Raw genomic sequence first — 22802 nt, forward strand, 5'->3', positions numbered from 1 at the left:
TTTTTATTTAAACGGGAATAGCAGATCCATTCTATGTGTCATACTTGATCATTTCGCGATATTGCCATATTTTTGCTGAAAGGATTTAGTAGAGAAAATCGACGATAAAGTTCGCAACTTTTGCTCGCTGATAAAAAAAAAGCCTTGCCTGTACCGGAAGTAGCGTGACGTCACAAGCGGTAGTGCTGCTCACAATTCCCCGTTGTTTACAATGGAGCGAGAGAGATTCGGACCGAGAAAGTGACGATTACCCCATTAATTTGAGCGAGGATGAAAGATTTGTAGATGAGGAACGTTACAGTGAAGGACTTGAGAGGCAGTGATGGACGTATCTTTTTTCGCTCTGACCGTAACTTAGGTACAAGCTGACTCATTGGATTCCACACTCTCTCCTTTTTCTATTGTGGATCACGGATTTGTATTTTAAACCACCTGGGATACTATATCCTCTTGAAAATGAGAGTCGAGAACGCGAAATGGACATTCAGTGCCTTTTATCTCCACGACAATACATCTGCGAAATGCTTTAGCTACGAGCTAACGTGATAGCATCGTGCTTTAACTGCATATAGAAACAAAAAAAATAAACCCCTGACTGGAAGGATAGATAGAAAATCAACAATACTATTAAACCGTGGACATGTAAATACACGGTTAATGCTTTCCAGGCTGGCGAAGGTTAACAATGCTGTGCTAACGACGCCATTGAAGCTAACTTAGCAACCGGACCGCACAGAGCTATGCTAAAAACATTAGCTCTCCACCTACGCCAGCCAGCCCTCATCTGCTCATCAACACCCGTGCTCACCTGCGTTCCAGCGATCGGCAGAAGGACGAAGGACTTCACCCGATGCGTTTGGCGGCCCGGAGACGTAGGAAGTCAAGGTGAGGTCGGTGGCTAGCGCGGCTGCTCTCCAACAAAGTCCTCCTGGTTGTGTTGCTGTAGTCCGCTGCTAATACACCGATCCCACCTACAACTGTCTTCTTTGCAGCCTTCATTATTCATTAAACAAATTGCAAAAGATGTCCAGAATACTGTGGAATTATGAAATGAAAACAGAGCTTTTTGTATAGGATTCTACGGGGTACCATAACTTCCGTTATACTGACTTCGTCACGCGCATACGTCATCATACCGCGACGTTTCAGCCGGATATTTCCCGGGAAATTTTAAATGTCACTTTATAAGTTAACCCGGCCGTATTGGCATGTGTTGCAATGTTAAGATGTCATCATTGATATATAAACTATCAGACTGCGTGGTCGCTAGTAGTGGCTTTCAGTAGGCCTTTAAAAACCCTTCTTTTTTAAAAAAGCCTTTTTTTAGATATATGTGTGCTAGTTCTAGCTATTAGGCTGTTCTAGATTTTTTTTTTTTTACTATTTATTTTACTTGTTGGGGGCAACTATTTGTGGTTTTAGCATTGTTGTTTTGTTTTTTTGTTTGTTTTAAATGCACTGTAGCACTTTGAGGTTGTTTGCTCAATGTAAAGTGCTTTAACAAATAGAATCTGGTATTATTATTATTATTAAGAAAAGCTGCGGTACGAAGCCTGCTTGGTGGATTCTTCCATACTTGTGAGCACCATTAATGTACACCTTTTTTTTAACGCCACAGTGTTTCCATCCTTCCTTCCACGCTGCTCTGTTGTCTTTTTGGGACTCATGTTAAGTTAGCGAAATGGACAAAACGTGTCAAAAGGGGAATAAACACATAAAAGGCACACACGCTGAGGCGCTGAGAAGTGGCTAAAGCAGACTTAGTCACATCCGGCTTGCCAAAGCTTTTAATTTGGCCCACCGAACATCCCCCAAATAGTCTGGATGAAACCATTCAGACTAGGGTTGCTCATGTATGCAGTACTCCCACCACCCCACAGGGGGCAATAGCGAAGCATATGTGTCACAATGAAGCAGCAGTGAGTGAGCAGAAGAAAATGAAACTATCGACACTGAAAAAAATCCAAATAACTTGCAAAAGTCAGACTTTTAACAGCGACTGGACAACAAAGTATAAAAGTATTGAATTTGCTGACTTTGTGATGTCTTTTGTATTTGTGGTTGTGTTGTTTTTGGCTGTTTAACTTTCAAAACTGGTTAAATACATGTAGCGCTGACGTTGACCAGCAGAAGGCGATAAAGCCACACTTTAGGTTTAATTGTGTTAAACCACATGTGTGCAATGTTTGCTGTGTGTGTATGTTGCATTGACCAGCTCTTCCTCCCAGGGATTTTAAGCTGCTGGTCACTCCCAAATTATTTTTATGGCACATAAGCTGAAGTTTAAATCCATCACCAGGCAGTAGTTGGTATTTTGTGGTTTATTCTCAAAGCTTTGAAGACAAATCCAGTACAGAAGCGTTCCCTCGCCCAGTCTAGATCGATCTTCCCCCAAAACCCCGGAACTCCTGTGTTCTTCCCTCTGTCCCCTCGCTCCCACCCTCGTTGTTTAGACTACTCCCTGAGTTATCTCTACTCCCTGCATTCCACTGCTAGAAGGCCGACACACATTACTATGAGAGAGAAAGAAGGAAGAATACTAGCTGTTTTGTAATATGACTATAGAAGTAAAGAAGTAACACTTAAATATGGATATAGGTAAAAAATCTCCCTCCGTCAATTAACACTAAACCTTCTATTTTATTTATGTAACACACAATAGACGACGTGTAAAATACACAAAGTACTTTGTGCTTTTGTAAATATTTATATTTTCTGTCTTACAAACTTGAATAAAGAGACTTATAAAGAAATACAACGGAGGAAGAAACAAAAATTCAGAAGAAGGAACTTAGCTTCTGTTTCTTCGTGCTGTTAACTATCTGCACACGCTGGGGACGAGTAGCGAGGGCAGAATAATGACCCTAATATTGGCAGTGCAGTGTGAAAGCTGATGTGTTTACTTGCTAAATAAGTAACCGCCGTGTCAAAGGAATTTAACCTGCAGAGGCACTTTTTAAAGAAACATCTGCATTTTCATGTCCAGCCCGCGAGACACAAAATGAATCAATGAAGCGTTGGTACACAGAGACATGGTTAGCACGTTTGGCTCGCTCGAAAAGTTTGTAAATACAAAAGTGCGCAAATTGAGGTTTTTGTAAATTGAGGTTGGACTAACGGTATGTGGGCTTGTATTAAGCCTCAGGGAGTTGAACGCCCCTGCCTTACATAGTTCCGGGTCACCCTTGGGCAAGGTGTAGCACCCGAATGCCCCCCCCATCAGGGTTACGATACCCCCCATGAACTACCCTAAAAGAGGATGCGTTACCCGGCCCGGAGGAAGCCCGGGGCCCTCCTCCGGAGCTAGGCCCGGAGGTAGGGCTCGTCAGCGAGCGCCTGGTGGCCGGGCTTGCCACGGAGCCCGGCCGGGCACAGCCCGAAGAAGCTACGTGGACACACCATCTTCTCTGCCACGTGGGCCCACCACCCGCGGTCGGAACCAGTGGGGTCGGGTGCGCTGCCAAGTGGATGGCGGTGAAAGTGGAGGCTCCGGACGGACCAATTCGGGGCAGCAGAGGCTGACTTTCGGGACGTGGAACGTCTCTACGCTGGTGGGGAAGGAGCCTGAGCTGGTGCGAGAGGTGGACCGCTACCGGTTGGATCTGGTGGGGCTTACCTCTACGCATAGCAAGGGCTCTGAAACCACACTCCTGGACAAGGGATGGACCTTGTTCACTTCTGGAGTTGCTCAGGGTGTGAGGGCACAGGCGGGTGTGGGGATACTCACGAGTCCCCGGCTGAGTGCCTGTACGTTGGAGTTCACCCCAGTGGACAAGAGGGTCGCCTCCCTTCGCCTTAGGGTTGGAGGGGGGAAAACTCTGACTGTTGTTTGTGCATACGCACCAAACAGGAGTTCAGAGTATTCAGCCTTCTTGGATACCTTGCATGGGGTCCTGTATGGGGCGCCGGCAGGGGATTCCATAGTCTTGCTGGGGGACTTCAACGCGCACGTGGGCAATGACAGTGATACTTGGACTGGCGTGATTGGGAGGAACGGTCTCCCTGATCTGAACCTGAGTGGTGGATTGTTATTGGACTTCTGTGCTAGTCACGGACTTGCGATAACAAACACCATGTTCAAGCATAAGGATGCTCATAGGTGTACCTGGTACCAGAGCACCCTAGGCCAAAGATCAATGATCGATTTTGTAATCGTATCAGCTGATCTGAGGCCGTATGTTTTGGACACTCGGGTGAAGAGAGGGGCTGAACTGTCAACTGATCACCATCTGGTGGTGAGTTGGGTTAGATGGCGGGGGAAACCTCTGGACAGACCTGGCAAACCCAAGCGTGTAGTGCGGGTGAACTGGGAACGTTTGGAGGAGTCCTCTGTCCGGAAGGACTTCAACTCCCACCTCCGGCGGGACTTCTCTGCCATCCCTGTGGAGGTTGGGGACATTGAACAGGAATGGGCAATGTTCAAAGCCTCTATTGCTAAAGCTGCAGCTGCGAGCTGTGGCCAGAAGGTCTTAGGTGCCTCAAGGGGCGGTAACCCTCGAACACCCTGGTGGACAGTGGTGGTCAGGGAAGCCGTCCGACTGAAGAAGGAGTCCTACCGGGGTATGTTATCCCAGGGGACTCCGGAGGCAGTTGCAAGGTACCGACGGGCCCGAAGGGCAGCGGCCGTGGCTGTGGACGAGGCTAAGCAGAGGGTGTGGGAGCAGTTCGGGGAATCCATGGAGAAGGACTATCGGGCGGCACCAAAGCTGTTCTGGAAGACCATACGGCACCTCAGGAGGGGGAAGCAGGGAACCATCCAAGCTGTGTACGGCAGGGATGGGACTTTGCTGACTTCAAGTGAGGAAGTCGTGGGGCGTTGGAAAGAGCACTTTGAGGAACTCCTGAACCCAAATACATCAGACACACCCTCCCTGATAGGAGCAGGGCCTGAGGATGATGGGGGATCGACGTCGATCTCTCGGAGTGAAGTCACTGAGGTAGTTAGACAACTCCACAGTGGCAAAGCTCCGGGGGTTGACGAGATCCGTCCAGAAATGCTGAAGGCTCTGGGTGTTGATGGGCTGTCTTAGTTGATACGCCTTTTCAACATTGCGTGGAAGTCTGGGACAGTGCCGAGGGAGTGGCAGACTGGGGTGGTGGTTCCCCTTTTCAAAAAGGGGGACCAGAGGGTGTGTGCTAATTACAGGGGTATCACACTACTCAGCCTCCCTGGGAAAGTTTACGCCAAGGTACTGGAAAGGAGGGTCCGGCCGATAGTCGAACCTCAGATTCAAGAGGAGCAATGTGGATTCCGTCCTGGTCGTGGAACAACTGACCAACTCTTTACGCTTGCGGGAATCCTGGAGAGGGCCTGGGAGTATGCCTATCCAGTCTACATGTGTTTTGTGGATTTGGAGAAGGCGTATGACCGCGTCCCTCGGGAGATCTTGTGGGAGGTGCTGAGGGAGTACGGAGTGAGGGGAACCCTGTTGAGGGCCATCCAATCTCTGTACAACCAAAGCGAGAGTTGTGTCCGGGTGCTTGGATGTAAGTCGGATCCGTTTCCAGTGGGGGTTGGTCTCCGCCAGGGCTGCGCTCTGTCACCTATCCTGTTTGTGATTTTCATGGACAGGATTTCTAGGCGGAGTCGTGGCCATGGCGGAGAGGGTATACGTCTCGGGGGGCTAAAGGTTGCGTCACTGCTGTTTGCAGATGATGTGGTCCTGATGGCACCTTCGGTTCGTGACCTTCAGCTCTCACTGGATCGGTTCGCAGCCGAGTGTTCAGCGGCTGGAATGAGGATCAGCATCTCCAAATCTGAGGCCATGGTTCTCAGCAGGAAACCGATGGTTTGTACAGTCCGGGTAGGGGACAGGACTCTGTCCCAGGTGGAGGAGTTTAAGTATCTCGGGGTCTTGTTCACGAGTGAGGGAAAGATGGAGAAGGAAATCAGCCGGAGAATCGGAGCAGCTGGGGCAGTATTGCAGTCTCTCTGCCGCACTGTTGTGACGAAACGGGAGCTGAGCCAGAAGGCAAAGCTCTCGGTCTACCGAGCTATCTACATTCCTACTCTCACCTATGGTCATGAAGTATGGGTAATGACCGAAAGAATAAGATCGCGGATACAAGCGGCCGAAATGAGTTTCCTCAGAAGGGTGGCTGGCATCTCCCTTAGAGATAGGGTGAGAAGTGCAGTCACCCGAGAGAGACTCGGAGTAGAGCCGCTGCTCCTTCGCTTGGAAAGGAGCCAGCTTAGGTGGTTCGGGCATCTCGTGCGGATGCCTCACGAGCGTCTCCCTAGGGAGGTCCTCGTTGCACGTCCCACTGGGATGAGGCCCCGCGGCAGGCCAAGGACCAGATGGGGGGATTACATCTCCTCTCTGGCCTGGGAACGCTTCGGGATTCCCCAGGAGGAAGTCGCAAATGTTGCTCTGGAGAGGGAAGTCTGGGGGTCTCTGCTGGAGCTGCTGTCCCCGCGACCCGATTCCGGATAAGCGGTTGAAGATGGATGGATGGATGGAGGTTGGACTAGTAGTATCATTTTGTGAAGTGAATTTTATTTATATAGCGCTTTTTCTCTACTGACTCAGAGCGCTTTACCTAGTGACGGCCATGATCTAAGTTACATTGTATTTAAAGCAGTGTGGGTGGCACTGGGAGCAGGTGGGTGGCACCTGGAGCAGGTGGGTGGCACTGGGAGCAGGTGGGTGGCACTGGGAGCAGGTGGGTGGCACCGGGAGCAGGTGGGTGGCACTGGGAGCAGGTGGGTGGCACCGGGAGCAGGTGGGTGGCACTGGCAGTAGGTGGGTGGCACTGGGAGCAGGTGGGTGGCACCGGGAGCAGGTGGGTGGCACCGGGAGCAGGTGGGTGGCACCGGGAGCAGGTGGGTGGCACTGGCAGTAGGTGGGTGGCACTGGGAGCAGGTGGGTGGCACCGGGAGCAGGTGGGTGGCACTGGCATTAGGTGGGTGGTATGGCAGTAGGTGGGTGGCACCGGGAGCAGGTGGGTGGCACTGGGAGCAGGTGGGTGGCACTGGGAGCAGGTGGGTGGCACTGGCATTAGGTGGGTGGTATGGCAGTAGGTGGGTGGCACCGGGAGCAGGTGGGTGGCACCGGGAGCAGGTGGGTGGCACTGGGAGCAGGTGGGTGGCTCCTGGAGCAGGTGGGTGGCACCTGGAGCAGGTGGGTGGCACCTGGAGCAGGTGGGTGGCACCGGGAGCAGGTGGGTGGCACTGGGAGCAGGTGGGTGGCACTGGGAGCAGGTGGGTGGCTCCTGGAGCAGGTGGGTGGCACCTGGAGCAGGTGGGTGGCACCGGGAGCAGGTGGGTGGCACTGGGAGCAGGTGGGTGGCACCTGGAGCAGGTGGGTGGCACTGGCAGTAGGTGGGTGGCACTGGCAGTAGGTGGGTGGCACTGGGAGCAGGTGGGTGGCACCGGCAGTAGGTGGGTGGCACCGGCAGTAGGTGGGTGGCACCGGCAGTAGGTGGGTGACACCGGCAGTAGGTGGGTGGCATTGGCAGTATGTGGGTGGTACTGGCAGTAGGTGGGTGGCACTGGCAGTAGGTGGGTGGAATTGGCAGTAGGTGGGTGGTACTGGCAGTAGGTGGGTGGTACTGGGAGCAGGTGGGTGAAGTGCCTTGCCCAAGGACACAACAGCTGTCACTAGGATAGCAGAGGCAGGAATCGAACCAAGAACCCTCCGGTTGCTGGCACGGCCGCTCTAACGCTACAGAGTTATTGTAAATGTTTCTCTCATTTCTGTCTGCTTTTTCTCTCAAGGAGCTGATCAGCCAGGCAGCCCAGATCTTGGGATCCGTGGACTTCCTGGGGAATCCGATAGGACTCCTCAACGACGTGTCTGAGGGTGTGTCGGAGCTCATCAAGTACGGCAACGTGGGCGGTCTCATACGCAACGTGACACATGGCGTGTCCAACTCTGCTGCCAAGGTACGTCTTGTTTTACCCTCCGATGGGGAAATGTGGAGAGCTTTGCACACGTCACACCACAGCTGTATCTTTCAGTTTGCAGGGACCTTATCTGATGGGCTGGGGAAGACCATGGACAACCGCCACCAGACGGAGCGAGAGTACATCAGATACCACGGCGCCACTAGTGGAGAGCACCTGGTCGCAGGCATCCACGGACTAGCTCATGGTATCATCTCTTTTTTATCAGGCCCACCACATAATACCCCGACGTCAGGGGGGTCCAAACCTTTTAGCATGGGGCTAAAAAGACTTGGCTGGGGGCCGAAAGCCCACTGCATGTAAAGTAACAATATGTATATATATATTTTATATATATATATATATATATATATATATATATATATATATATATATGTGTACACTACCGTTCAAAAGTTTGGGGTCACATGTAAATGTCCTTATTTTAGAAGGAAAAGCACTGTACTTTTCAATGAAGATAACTTTAAACTAGTCTTAACTTTACAGAAATACACTCTATACATTGCTAATGTGGTAAATGACTATTCTAGCTGCAAATGTCTGCTTTTTGGTGCAATATCTACATAGGTGTATAGAGGCCCATTTCCAGCAACTATCACTCCAGTGTTCTAATGGTACAATGTGTTTGCTCATTGGCTCAGAAGGCTAATTGATGATTAGAAAACTCTTGTGCAATCATGTTCACACATCTGAAAACACTTTAGCTCGTTACAGAAGCTACAAAACTGACCTTCCTTTGAGCAGATTGACTTTCTGGAGCATCACATTTGTGGGCTCAATTAAACGCTCAAAATGGCCAGAAAAAGAGAACTTTCATCTGAAACTCGACAGTCTATTCTTGTTCTTAGAAATGAAGGCTATTCCACTAAATTGTTTGGGTGACCCCAAACTTTTGAACGGTAGTATATCGTTACTTTGTAACGTGTTACTGTAACGCCGTTAGTTTCGGCGGTAACTCGTAGTGTAACGTGTTACTGTAACGCCGTTAGTTTCGGCGGTAACTAGTAGTGTAACGCGTTACTGTAACGCTGTTAGTTTCGGCGGTAACTAGTAGTCTTAACGCATTATTTTTTATATTCAGTAACTCAGTTAGCGTTACTACATGATGCGTTACTGCGTTATTTTACGTTATTTTTTATGTAGTATCGGCTAGAAACTGAGAAGATCTGAGTGTGTTTTATTGGAGAGTTGCAGTGTCGTCCTTCTGATTCTTCATGTGTCACAACGGGGACAAGGGAAGAGGTGCTGTGTGTGGGTGTGGGTGTGGGGAGGAAGGGGGGTGTGTGTCTGTGTTTACTAACAAGACATCATGGTGGAGCTGAAGCTGAGTTTCTTAACATGGAGATATTCTACACTGACCATGCGTCCTCTTTTCACCGGACATGTCTTCTTTTGTGGAGCTGTCCAGGCGGAGTTTCTTAAATGCCTCAAATGTCCGGCATTTAAAGTTAGTTAAAGTTATTTTCAATGTACGTTCAGGGTTAAGAAGGGGTTAAAAACAAAACAAATTGTGCGCACGTAGCAGCATTGGTGAGGGAGGGGCAGAGACAGAGAGAGCGAGGGAGTGGATTGATTGATTGATTGATTGAGACTTATATTAGTAGATTGCACAGTACAGTACATATTCCGTACAATTGACCACTAAATGGTAACACCCCAATAAGTTTTTACACTTGTTTAAGTCGGGGTCCACGTAAATCAGTTTCTTTCAAACTGTCATTGCTCAGAACATAATGTAGGAGCCTAAATGCTGTTTGAGTTCATTTACATTTTATGGAAGGTGCTTTTTGTTTATTCATACAAAATGGGACTATTTACTTTATTTGCATGCTTAGAATAATCATAAGGTACGCTTTATTTGTAATTATTACATTTGTCTAAATAATTTGATGATGTAACTGTTTAAATTGCATATATGGCGGAAGGATCTGTGTGGTAGGTTGGGTTTTTTGGACACAGTGCATTATGGGTAAGGACAGTCAGGTGCGGGGGAATTGAGCCACACAGTTTTTTGACCTCACTCTTACTTTTTCTAACTTTTTCTTGCTGTAACAAACTCTGTTTATTTTGCCATTCATTTGTTCCCACATCGTTATTGTGTTACGTTTTTGAATAATTAAGTGACAATAGTAAACGATACAAAATGAAGAGGAGCGTCTGGATATTTGTTTGTTGTCGCCGCAGCAAGCGGAGCAGGAGAAAGTAGAGGAGCGTCAAGCTAAAGGCTTCAATAGGAATCTACACATAATATTGAATCAAAATCAATGTCATTATGAATTATTGACCTATCCAAAGTTCCCATTACTTCACATCAAATATTACACTTTGAAAAACATTTTTGGTGGAAGATTTTGCATATTTTGTGTGTTTGCCATTACAAACATAGTTTTGTTTGACAAAAAAAGGGCGGAAAACAAACAAATAAAAATACAACATAAAAAAAAGTAAAACATTTTGAAATGAGGGGTGGTGAAGTTGATGTAGACTCCAGAGATTTAAATATAAAATGTATGTATGCCCTGCCTGGCACACCATTGTCATCATTTCATCACCCAAGCAAAACACTTTTTACACTTTTATACTGAAATAAATACACCAACAACTTATTCAATAAAAACATAGAAAAAACTAGCAGCAGCGGTAAAGTTTAGATCCATGAAGGAAAGAAGAAAGTGAATGAATGTTTATAAGTGAATGCATTTACATTTGTTTTATTTTTTATTTTTTATTTTTAATGAACGTTTATGACAACCTTTTTCCAAAACACAATATAGAATGTGCGATACAACAGGATAATGCATACGTTTATCTTTTTTATTTTTCCAAACGCTTACAAAAAAGTGAGTGGGACCCCAAAAATGTACTGTCGGACCCCATTTATGACTTGATGGGGTCCCTGGGACCCCATTTTGAAAATTCCTAGCGCTGATCCACAGATTGTATGATTCTGCAGTGCAATAACAGAACTGACATGAAGGCTGAAACGGCATTAATGGGAGCCTTAAAAAGAAAGAAGTAACTAAATAGTTACTTTTCACAGTAAGGCATTACTTTTTGGTGTAAGTAACCGAGTTACTTTTGAAATAAAGTAACTAGTAACTGTAACTAGTTACTGGTTTTGAGTAACTAACCCAACACTGCTTCTCAGTAATGTAATACATGTACTTTCACACAGTAATGTAATACATGTACTTTCACACAGTAATGTAATACATGTACTTTCACACAGTAATGTAATACATGTACTTTCACACAGTAATGTAATACATGTACTTTCACACAGTAATGTAATACATGTACTCTCACACAGTAATGTAATACATGTACTTTCACGCAGTAATGTAATACATGTACTTTCACGCAGTAATGTAATACATGTACTTTCACACAGTAATGTAATACATGTACTTTCACGCAGTAATGTAATACATGTACTTTCACACAGTAATGTAATACATGTACTCTCACACAGTAATGTAATACATGTTCTTTCACACAGAAATGTAATACATGTACTTTCACACAGTAATGTAATGCATGTACTTTCACACAGTAATGTAATACATGTACTTTCACACAGTAATGTAATACATGTACTTTCACGCAGTAATGTAATACATGTACTTTCACACAGTAATGTAATACATGTACTTTCACGCAGTAATGTAATACATGTACTTTCACACAGTAATGTAATACATGTACTTTCACACAGTAATGTAATACATGTACTTTCACACAGTAATGTAATACATGTACTTTCACGCAGTAATGTAATACATGTACTTTCACACAGTAATGTAATACATGTACTTTCACACAGTAATGTAATACATGTACTTTCACACAGTAATGTAATAATGTACTTTCACGCAGTAATGTAATACATGTACTTTCACACAGTAATGTAATACATGTACTTTCACACAGTAATGTAATACATGTACTTTCACGCAGTAATGTAATACATGTACTTTCACACAGTAATGTAATACATGTACTTTCACACAGTAATGTAGTACATGTACTTTCACGCAGGGATCATAGGAGGCATGACCAGCATCATCACGTCCACTGTGGAGGGCGTGAAGACGGAGGGTGGAGTCACCGGCTTCTTCTCTGGTCTGGGTAAAGGTCTGGTCGGCACGGTGACCAAACCAGTGGCGGGAGCGCTGGACTTTGCTTCCGAGACGGCACAGACGGTCCGAGACATGGCCAGTCTCAGTAACCACAGGTGGGCGACCTTCTTACCGCCGTTATCTTCAGCCCTTAAAGGGAAACTGCACTTTTTTTGGAACTGTGCCTATCCTTCACAATCATTACGAGAGACAAAAGACAAAAGTTGTTTTGTTTACCCTTTTTAACATTTAAAATGGTCTCGTTCTTGGTGGCTAGCAATGCAGCTAATGTTAGCAATCATTTCTACCTTTAAAAATGCATTCATAAACTGTCAACAATACTTCATTTACATTGTGTAACATGTATAATAAACAAACTGTAGCAACATTATCGTAAGAGAGAACACTGAGGAACTCTTTTTCTAGCGTACTAACACATCATTATTAGCCGGAAAAGCTAACTACAGAAAGAGAAAAGCTAGCTTCTACGTCAGCACGAAACACCTTTGAGTTTGTAATACACAACACTGTGATACTACACCAATCTGTACGGAGTGAAAAACATCAGTATCTGTAAAGTGTTATTTCATGTTGTGTTTGTACACAGCTAGTATGTACTGTAGTTGTAATAACACACATGACGTGTATCATCATCAATATAAAGTACGACTCACTCCATGGACACTTGTCTGTTTGGTCCAGATGGCCAGCAAAGTTTTTACCCGGTTTATTTGGGTAAGCACTCCATTTATGTCGAAATAGCATGGCTTCAAATTCCACATTTTGCAGCTTCAAGTCACTTTCACCTCACTCTCTCAGCTTCCGTCGGCTCCAACGTGTCACTCTTCCTTCGTGCTGGCTTCTAGAAGCAGTAGTTCATCCTCTGTATATTCAGCTTCAAAAAGATAAGGTTGTGAATCTTCATTTGTCCAAAAATAGTCTTCATCGTTGTTTCTTACCGAAACTGCCATGATTACAACACACACACACATTTTGTATCTGCAAGTGGGAACATTCATTGTCGGAAGTGTGCTGCTATGAAAACGCAAATTAATGCGCAAAAGAAGTCACTCCCTGAGTTGATTAAAATGATCAAAATACGGTAAATATTGTACATATTACGTATTGTTATGAAGGTTTCTGTTACTACATTATATATATACTTGCAGTGTGTATATTGTACATATTACATATTGTTATGAAGGTTTCTGTTACTACATTATATATATATATATGTATAATGTGATGTACATGTCAGGTGTATAATGTGATGTGTGGTGCAGGTTAAGTGTACAACATAATGTGATGTGTGGTGCAGGTGAAGTGTACAACATAATGTGATGTGTGGTGCAGGTTAAGTGTACAACATAATGTGATGTGTGGTGCAGGTTAAGTGTACAACATAATGTGATGTGTGGTGCAGGTGAAGTGTACAACATAATGTGATGTGTGGTGCAGGTTAAGTGTACAACATAATGTGATGTGTGGTGCAGGTTAAGTGTACAACATAATGTGATGTGTGGTGCAGGTTAAGTGTACAACGTGTGAGGAAACCTCGCTGCTGCAAAGGTCCTCAGGGTCTTCTGCCTCGCTACTCGGCCCTGCAGGCTGAGGGTCAGGAGCAGCTCTTCCGCCTGACAGACAACATCCAGTCTGAGTTGTAAGTGTCCTCTCTCACCCTCGGAGTTGAAGGTCCCTTCATGCGCCGTCTGCCCTTTTCCCCGACGGCAGCTTCATCGCCGTGGAGCCCATCGACAGCTACAGCGTGCTCATCTCCTCCAAAGTGGTCTACTTCCTGAAGCCTGGAGACCAGGTGGACCGTGAGGCCATTTTCCTGGAGATCAAGTATGACGACCTGTACCACAGTCTGGTGTCCAAGGACCATGGGAAAGTCTATGTGCAGCTCACCAAGAAGGCTGAAAGCACCAGCAGTGGAGTCGCCATGCCGGGACCCTCTCACCAGAAGCCCATGGTGAGACCACACAGCTGTCACACTCCCTCTCACCAGAAGCCCATGGTGAGACCACACATCTGTCACACTCCCTCTCACCAGAAGCCCATGGTGAGACCACACAGCTGTCACACTCCCTCTCACCAGAAGCCCATGGTGAGACCACACAGGTGTCACACTCCCTCTCACCAGAAGCCCATGGTGAGACCACACAGGTGTCACACTCCCTCTCACCAGAGGCCCATGGTGAGACCACACAGGTGTCACACTCCCTCTCACCAGAAGCCCATGGTGAGACCACACAGGTGTCACACTCCCTCTCATCAGAAGCCCATGGTGAGACCACACAGGTGTCACACTCCCTCTCACCAGAGGCCCATGGTGAGACCACACAGGTGTCACACTCCCTCTCACCAGAAGCCCATGGTGAGACCACACAGGTGTCACACTCCCTCTCACCAGAAGCCCATGGTGAGACCACACAGGTGTCACACTCCCTCTCACCAGAAGCCCATGGTGAGACCACACAGCTGTCACACTCCCTCTCACCAGAAGCCCATGGTGAGACCACACAGGTGTCACACTCCCTCTCACCAGAAGCCCATGGTGAGACCACACAGGTGTCACACTCCCTCTCACCAGAAGCCCATGGTGAGACCACACAGCTGTCACACTCCCTCTCACCAGAAGCCCATGGTGAGACCACACAGGTGTCACACTCCCTCTCACCAGAAGCCCATGGTGAGACCACACAGGTGTCACACTCCCTCTCACCAGAAGCCCATGGTGAGACCACACAGCTGTCACACTCCCTCTCACCAGAAGCCCATGGTGAGACCACACAGCTGTCACACTCCCTCTCACCAGAAGCCCATGGTGAGACCACACAGCTGTCACACTCCATAGTTCACCTTTCTGAAAGTCAACCTGGAGAATTTCAGGAAAAAAGAACCCCAAACAATACTTTATAGGTCTTGTGTACAACATCATTACTAGGATAGATAGCACTAACTACATATTACTAGGGATGGGTGTTCGGGAGCCTGTAAAGGACTGTATATTTACCGTAGGGGGATGCTCTAATTTTCACTATTTACCCAATAAAGCTAGTCTAAGAGAGAGTGAGAGGAGACGACTTATATAGTTAAACAATTTACTATATACCATATAACATACAATAATCAGACAATAATAAACACACATTGATTACACTCATACACTCATCCCCACTCACATGCTACCTCCCCAATGAAACCTCCCGCACTAAACCAATTACACAACACACACACACAGTCCAACCTGGGCCCCTCGGCTGGGCCAGAAGATAGTCTGTTGTGGTCCTGCTGTATCGTTGGTGCACGTAGGGTGGGGGTGGTGAGTTGAAACTGCTGGGTACCAAGGGGGCGTTGGAGAGGGGGGACACCTCCCGTTGTAGCTCGCCTCACGAGTCCAGTCTGGAGCGAGAGGAGAACCAGCCTCTTCCTGGGTCACCTCTCTGTCGACTCGTCCGTGAGTGCGTGCAATTAACACTCGTACCTCGCGCTGTCCACTTCCCTCGCAGCAAGGTAGCCATGATAGCACACAACTAAACGCTACAATGTTCACACTCGCTCTCCAAACAATAAAACAGTCACAGGGGAGAGTGTCTCTTAATAAACTTATCCCAAACGTGACTGAACCTGGCGTTGGTGAAGCCACTGTGCAGCCAACAATCACAGGTGCGAGCTGCGGTGAGCTAACTAGCGGTTAGCAATGCGCTTCACCTCCTACTGGCAACGTGAAGCGCCCAAAACGTCCTTAAACTTAAAGTAGTGCAATGGCGCTTAACTGTCACTAGTGATGGGTCCGGCAACACCGATGCATCGGCGCATGTGTCGAGCTCATAGAGCGATACCCTGTGTCGGTGCACGTATCGCTTTTAGAAAGTCACGTGACCGAACACGAGCTGTTCTGGTCACGTGACCGATACGCGAACTGTATCGCACTGACGCCTGCGCGCCAAACTGTGTTTATTAGGAAGCGGCGCAATGCGTGTTGTTGACGAACACCGTTAAGGCCGCTTGTTGTCACTGTCACTCAAAGTTGCATTTCAAAATTACACACAATAAATATGTTTATTTTGTTTAGAATTCAGATGGGTTTGATTTGGTGCGCGGCATATATTTGCTGTGCGGCGCACGGTGTGCGCGGGGGACGCTTGAGCACTGCGCAATTGCGCAGGCGCGCACCTTAGAGGGAACGTTGCTCACAGGGCACAGAAGAGGCGTCAGTGCGATACAGTTCGCGTGTCGGTCACGTGACCAAAGCAGCTCATGATCGGTCACGTGACTTTCTAAAAGCGGTACGCGCACCGACACAGGGTTTCGCTCTATGAGCTTGACGCATGCGCCGATGCATCTGTGTTGCAGGACCCATCACTACTGTTACTAGAGAAGGTACAGGAATGACGGCGTGGCGAAGTTGGTAGAGTGGCCGTGCCAGCAATCGGAGGGTTGCTGGTTACTGGGGTTCAATCTCCACCTTCTACCATCCCAGTCACGATACATGTTCACATTATTTATTGGCTGTATCTAAAAAAGATAAAAATATATTTTTATTTAAATGAAGATATGAAATAATCCTAAATGAAATACAATGACTTGGTTTATATTATTGTATATACCGTAATTTCTGGACTATAAGCCGCACCAGCTAAATTTAGGGGAAAATACAGAGTGCTCCATATATAAGCCGCACCCGACTATAAGCCGCACCAGCTAAATTTAGGGGAAAATACAGATTGCTCCATATATAAGCCCCACCTGACTATAAGCCGCACCAGCTAAATTTAAGGGTAAAATACAGATTGCTCCATATATAAGCCGCACCCGACTATAAGCCGCACCAGCTAAATTTAAGGGAAAGTACAGATTGCTCCATATATAAGCCGCACCCGACTATAAGCCGCACCAGCTAAATTTAAGGGAAAGTACAGATTGCTCCATATATAAGCCGCACCCGACTATAAGCCGCACCAGCCAAATTTAGGGGAAAATACAGATTGCTCCATATATAAGCCGCACCCGACTATAAGCCGCACCAGCTAAATTTAGGGGAAAATACAGATTGCTCCACATATAAGCCGCACCTGACTATAAGCCGCACCAGCTAAATTTAAGGGAAAATACAGATTGCTCCATATATAAGCCGCACCCGACTATAAGCCGCACCAGCTAAATTTAAGGGAAAGTACAGATTGCTCCACATATAAGCCGCACCTGACTATAAGCCGCACCAGCTAAATTTAAGGGAAAATACAGATTGCTCCATATATAAGCCGCACCTGACTATAAGCCGCACCAGCTAAATTTAAGGGAAAGTACAGATTGCTCCATATATAAGCCGCACCCGACTATAAGCCGCACCAGCTAAATTTAGGGGAAAATACAGATTGCTCCATATACAAGCCGCACCCGACTATAAGCCGCACCAGCTAAATTTAGGGGAAAATACAGATTGCTCCATACATAAGCCGCACCCGACTATAAGCCGCACCAGCTAAATTTAAGGGAAAATACAGATTGCTCCATATATAAGCCGCACCTGACTATAAGCCGCACCAGCTAAATTTAAGGGAAAATACAGATTGCTCCACACATAAGCCGCACCTGACTATAAGCCGCACCAGCTAAATTTAAGGGAAAATACAGATTGCTCCATATATAAGCCGCACCCGACTATAAGGCGCAGGGTTTTGATGTGTAATTAGCGTAGTATATAGGGGTTCCTGCTACCACGGAGGGGATTGTCGGGACAGAGATGACTGTTTGGGAACGCAAAGCGTCCCATTTATTAACAATAAATCTTTCAATCATTCAATCAAACTTTCACATCTTTGACATGGCGAACAGCATTCATGCAGAGTACAAATAATACAACGCTGCAAAGTAATACAAAGTGCTCGCCTGTACGTTATCAAAATAACCAGCCTACTACCGGTATATGAAAAGTCAGTCTTTAATCATTGTGTCATCGTCTTCCTCCTGCGTACTAAAACCACCCAAATCCTCTTCGTCGGTGTCGGAGAAGAACAGGCCGTAAATAAGCCGCACCCTTGTATAAGCCGCAGGGACCAGAACGAGGGGAAAAAGTAGCGGCTTATAGTTAAACAGACAAGAAGCAAGGAATCATGCAGAGACAGAGTTCAATTTGGCTCAATGAGGAGAGACGTTTTGGACTGTACTCTTAGTTACAGAACCAACCTACGCTCTAAGGTACAGTCCCACGTGCTCCTCTATTTATTCGGGAGGTCCCTGGTTACATCACTGAGGCTGCCTCTGAAGGAAGGGAGGTCATCTCAGCAGCCCCAGTTAGACACAATATATGATTAGTCATGAAATGGAAATGTGCTGATACTCGGGATATCACGCTCTCTCTGCTCTGTCTGCGTCACGGTACTCGATGTTCGCCCTTGGCAGTCAGCAGGCCAGTTCTGTCAAAGTTTGTAGTTGACGAACCCCAAGGTGCAGAGATGATGGCAGGCATTGAATGGGAAAACATGATTTAATTAAATACTTTGGCAAAAAACAAACAAAAGGGAACAAACAAAAGGCGCGCACAATGCGGAGAACAAACTTGAACAAAAACACTTACTGTGACAAGAAGGAACTATGACTTGAGCGGAGGGGACAAAAGTAGACAGAGCTACAACGACAAATAGTTACAGGTAGAAGTGACAAGTATTCTAATGACAATGATCCAGCCGTGACTGGAGGGCAGGACGGGTTTAAATAGGCAGCTGGCTGACTGGCACCAGGTGTCGCCACGTGCCAATCAGCCACAGCTGAGGGGACAAAGCACTTAGCGAGACAATCAGGAAATGAAGACAAAATAAAAGCACTGACAGGAACTAAAGACAGGAAACTAAGACAAACGCAGAGGAAAACTAAAACTTGATCAAACTGTCAGGGACAACCCTGACAAGTTCTGGACACAAACACTGATACGTGACGATGTCACTTTGCACAGATAGAAAAGAACAACTTCAGCACAATTGATAGTAACTATAGCAACGGCCTTTAAGCATAAGAGTTGTGTGATAACTTACACATAATTATTCCAACAGTTGTATCAAGTTGCACACCCAGCATTTAGTAGGCTGTTAGCATTAGCCAAGCTAGCTGGGGTTACAAACAACGTACAGTATTTTTGTTGTTGTCTGTTAACTTTTAGTCATGGATAAACACAAAAATGAAAAAGTATTATTTTCGGAGAAGTAGCGCAGTGATCTAAGTATTTCAAAGTAATAATGGGCTTGTTTTTGTCCCGGGGAAAGCTGAGTATGAAATGGGGCTGCACACCCTGGGAAAGTTGTAGATTCTGGGAGGAAAATGAACCTTAGCAGACTTTGCTTTCTGAATTTTTCCGCGATAAAAAATGGCTTTAGTAGACAGTTCCACCAATTCTACCTTTTTTTCCAAGGTAGCGAGCCTCTGTACTAGGTTCCAGTTTGTCTCGCTACAGTCCTTGTACGATCCATTTGAATCCAGTCTGTTTGCTGTCTCACAGTACAGCATTGTTCTGGCCATTGTGGAGGATGCAGATATGTTCAAGAGTTCTTTCTTTTCACATAGCCATGTTTAGAGTAGCTAGTACTTTTCCTTTGTTTATTCTAACTAGTTTCTCTTGTGTTCAGAGATCTGTTTTGTGTCTCAACCTTGGAATGTGAAGACCTCCCCATTGGTTCCTTATCAGTGTTGCGAGGGCAGATGGGGGTTTTCTTTGTGTGAAAAGGATTTGGTTTTTCCTTTGGAATGCCAGATCAACTAGAGCAGCCGATATGAATGTATTGGTTAAGCTGATCTCCTAAAGCTTTGGTTTAAACTTGAAAATATTCCAATTCTGTCTTGATGGTCCTTCTTACTCAGCAGATATGTCATCGAAAGAATTTGGGATTGACCAGTAACTTAGATTCCCTGGGAGGAAGAACTGGTCGACGCAACACCATCAAAATGGCTACCGCGGCCCCACAATGCATTGCGAAATCACGTGCCCTTTTGAGCCCCCTTGACATGCTACTGATTAGCATTAGCCATTTTACATGCCTTCCGCAACACCTTCAAATGTGTTCATGGAAAGTACAGTTAAGATGCACGTTTCAATGGTGTGTATTAAAAACGTTACTTACAGTATTATTACAGTATTTTAGGGCGCAACCAAAGACTCGATATAGCAAAGACTGAACTGACTATCCAACATACCATAACCTATACACTACGGGGGAATAAAATAGGACAGCACTTTATTGTCGTTGCACTTAAAGAGTACAAGAAAATTACATTTTTAGCGCAGACTCGTTGAAGAGCAGACTTACATTGTACAGGGTAACCGAACAGGAACGTAAAAGGTGGGAAAGTGGTGAATCTGGGAAGAAGAGGAGGAGGAAAAACAAGTCCCAAACTAAACTTCTAGGGGCAGAGGGTATTTAGTTAGAGACCAGACCATCTGTTTCTCACATTCATCATACTTTGCTATGCACAGCAGACGGCGTCTCCAAGATGTTGTCCAGATTTAGTCCAAAATCACAAATGCCCAGAGTTCTGCCCGAATCCTTCAATCATTGCTGGCAGTTTTAGGGTAACGACTACCAGCGTTTTCCAAGGTCTTGACACACCAGAGCAGGACTTTCTGCAGTCAGCAGATGATGATGATTCCTAGTAGGTAGATACTGTACGTAGTATCGTCCACGTCCTCCACCTCCAGGCACGCCAGCAACAACCGTTGGGTCAGGACAGACAGGTTCCCCCCAACCTCAGATCTTCTCTTTTTCGTTGAGAGGCCAGTTGATCAATTCCCTTGTTTGGGTTTGGGAGAGCAGTGCAAAAGGAGGCTAGAAGAAGGTCGAGACAAGACAAAACACAGAAGCAGAGAAAAGGGAGAGAGGAAAGTGTCCGCCTTCGACGAGTGCCATCTCACTTCTTGGACTGGGTAGACTCCAAAAGACAAGATGTAGCAACTGGACAGCAGTTATAGTAGTTGGCTCATTTTTAAATGTTGCAATAAAAAGTGACATTTTATTATTAAAAACAATATTTATTAGCAAACACAAAAATACTGAAAATGAGTACTGTTGAGTAACAGTATTGATTCCCAGTTGCCTGGAATTGGTACTGTATCGGTACTGTACACATCCCTACACATTAGCACCACTGTATCAGTACTGTACCCATCCCTACACAGTATCAGTACTGTACCCATCCCTACACAGTACCACTGTATCAGTACTGTACCCATCCCTACACAGTACTACCACTGTATCAGTACTGTACCCATCCCTACACATTAGCACCACTGTATCAGTACTGTACCCATCCCTACACAGTACCACTGTATCAGTACTGTACCCATCCCTACACATTAGCACCACTGTATCAGTACTGTACCCATCCCCAGGGTTTCCCACACATTCATTTATTTGTTGCGGCCCGCCACGAAAGAATTACGTCTTCCACAAATAAAAAAAATTAAAGAAAAAATGTAAAAAAAAAAAAAAAAATTAATAAATAAATTTAAAAAATTTATAAATAAATTTTTAAAAAATTATTTATTTTTTTTTTTTTTTTTTTGTCCTGTCCAGCTTGTCAGGCAAATCATATAGTTGATGTAGATGCCCATATAGGCTGTTCACATTTACTTTACAAAAGAAAAGTGTAGGATACTTCTTTTGTTGCCTTATTTGTATTTGACCACTACTGTTTTCTGTTTGTTACTGACTGTGGCAGGACACCTCTGCCTCTGTTTCACTTTATGTTGCTGGTAAATAATATGCTTGTAGTAGTAGGCTAAAGTTACATTATTTAGTATGCACTAATTAAAGGGGCAGAGCTTTGAGACATTTTAGCTTTTATATTTTATAAGATATATTTTTTGTAAGAACCACAATTAATAAATATATTTCAGTGAATAACTTATTGTTCACATCTGTATATAAATATGTACATAAAGTGTTGTAATTATATTGTAAAATGGATGGATGGATGGATGGTTAAAACAAAACTGTTATTATTAATTAGTAAGTATACATTTTTTGAACCTTTTTAGAGAAAATCTAATCATTGTAGTAAATTATGCAAATTACTCGATGATGTCAAGGTGACCACGCCCATAGCCACGCCCCCACCGCCACAGGTATCTTGGCAGTTTATGGGAAACACTGTCATCCCTACACAGTACCACCTCAACTTGGTCATTTAAAAAGTAGTAAGCTTGCTGAAAAAGTGCAGGCAGCTGTGCTCTAAAGTGTGTTCTGACTCAAAATGGGGCTGTTAGTACTTTGACTTGCAGTCTGGCCTGGTTGACCTTGTATTCTGGTCTGATTGTCCCTCAGGTGACCTTGTATTGTTGTCTGCTTGTCCCTCAGGTGACCTTGTATTGTTGTCTGCTTGTCCCTCAGGTGACCTTGTATTGTTGTCTGCTTGTCCCTCAGGTGACCTTGTATTGTTGTCTGCTTGTCCCTCAGGTGACCTTGTATTGTTGTCTGCTTGTCCCTCAGGTGACCTTGTATTGTTGTCTGCTTGTCCCTCAGGTGACCTTGTATTGTTGTCTGCTTGTCCCTCAGGTGCATGTGAAGACTGAATCTCTGGCTGTCAAAATCTCCCAAGAAATCAACTATGCCAAGAGTTTGTATTACGAACAACAGCTGATGCTGCCTGCCACTGACAACCAGGACTGCTTGTTGCTGGAGTCCTGATCTCACACACACACACACACACACACACACACACACACACACACACACACACACACACACACACACACACACACACACACACACACACACACACACACA

The 22802-nt window shown here is 45.7% G+C and overlaps 1 protein-coding gene across 4 annotated transcripts in view; it reads left to right on the forward strand.

Annotated features, from left to right (window-relative positions):
- vps13d (vacuolar protein sorting 13 homolog D) overlaps positions 1-22802 on the forward strand; it is a 137973-nt gene extending 115171 nt beyond the window's left edge. For all 4 annotated transcript variants that reach the window (XM_062052402.1, XM_062052401.1, XM_062052404.1 and 1 more), the window contains 6 exons: positions 7718-7885; positions 7961-8093; positions 11945-12140; positions 13553-13684; positions 13756-13996; positions 22572-22802. In XM_062052402.1, coding sequence (XP_061908386.1) covers positions 7718-7885; positions 7961-8093; positions 11945-12140; positions 13553-13684; positions 13756-13996; positions 22572-22703 — 1002 coding nt within the window. In that variant the 3' untranslated portion in view covers positions 22704-22802. The remainder of the gene's footprint in view (positions 1-7717; positions 7886-7960; positions 8094-11944; positions 12141-13552; positions 13685-13755; positions 13997-22571) is intronic.

Source organism: Entelurus aequoreus, linkage group LG07 (genome assembly GCF_033978785.1).
Source record: "Entelurus aequoreus isolate RoL-2023_Sb linkage group LG07, RoL_Eaeq_v1.1, whole genome shotgun sequence".
Lineage (NCBI taxonomy): Eukaryota > Metazoa > Chordata > Actinopteri > Syngnathiformes > Syngnathidae > Entelurus > Entelurus aequoreus.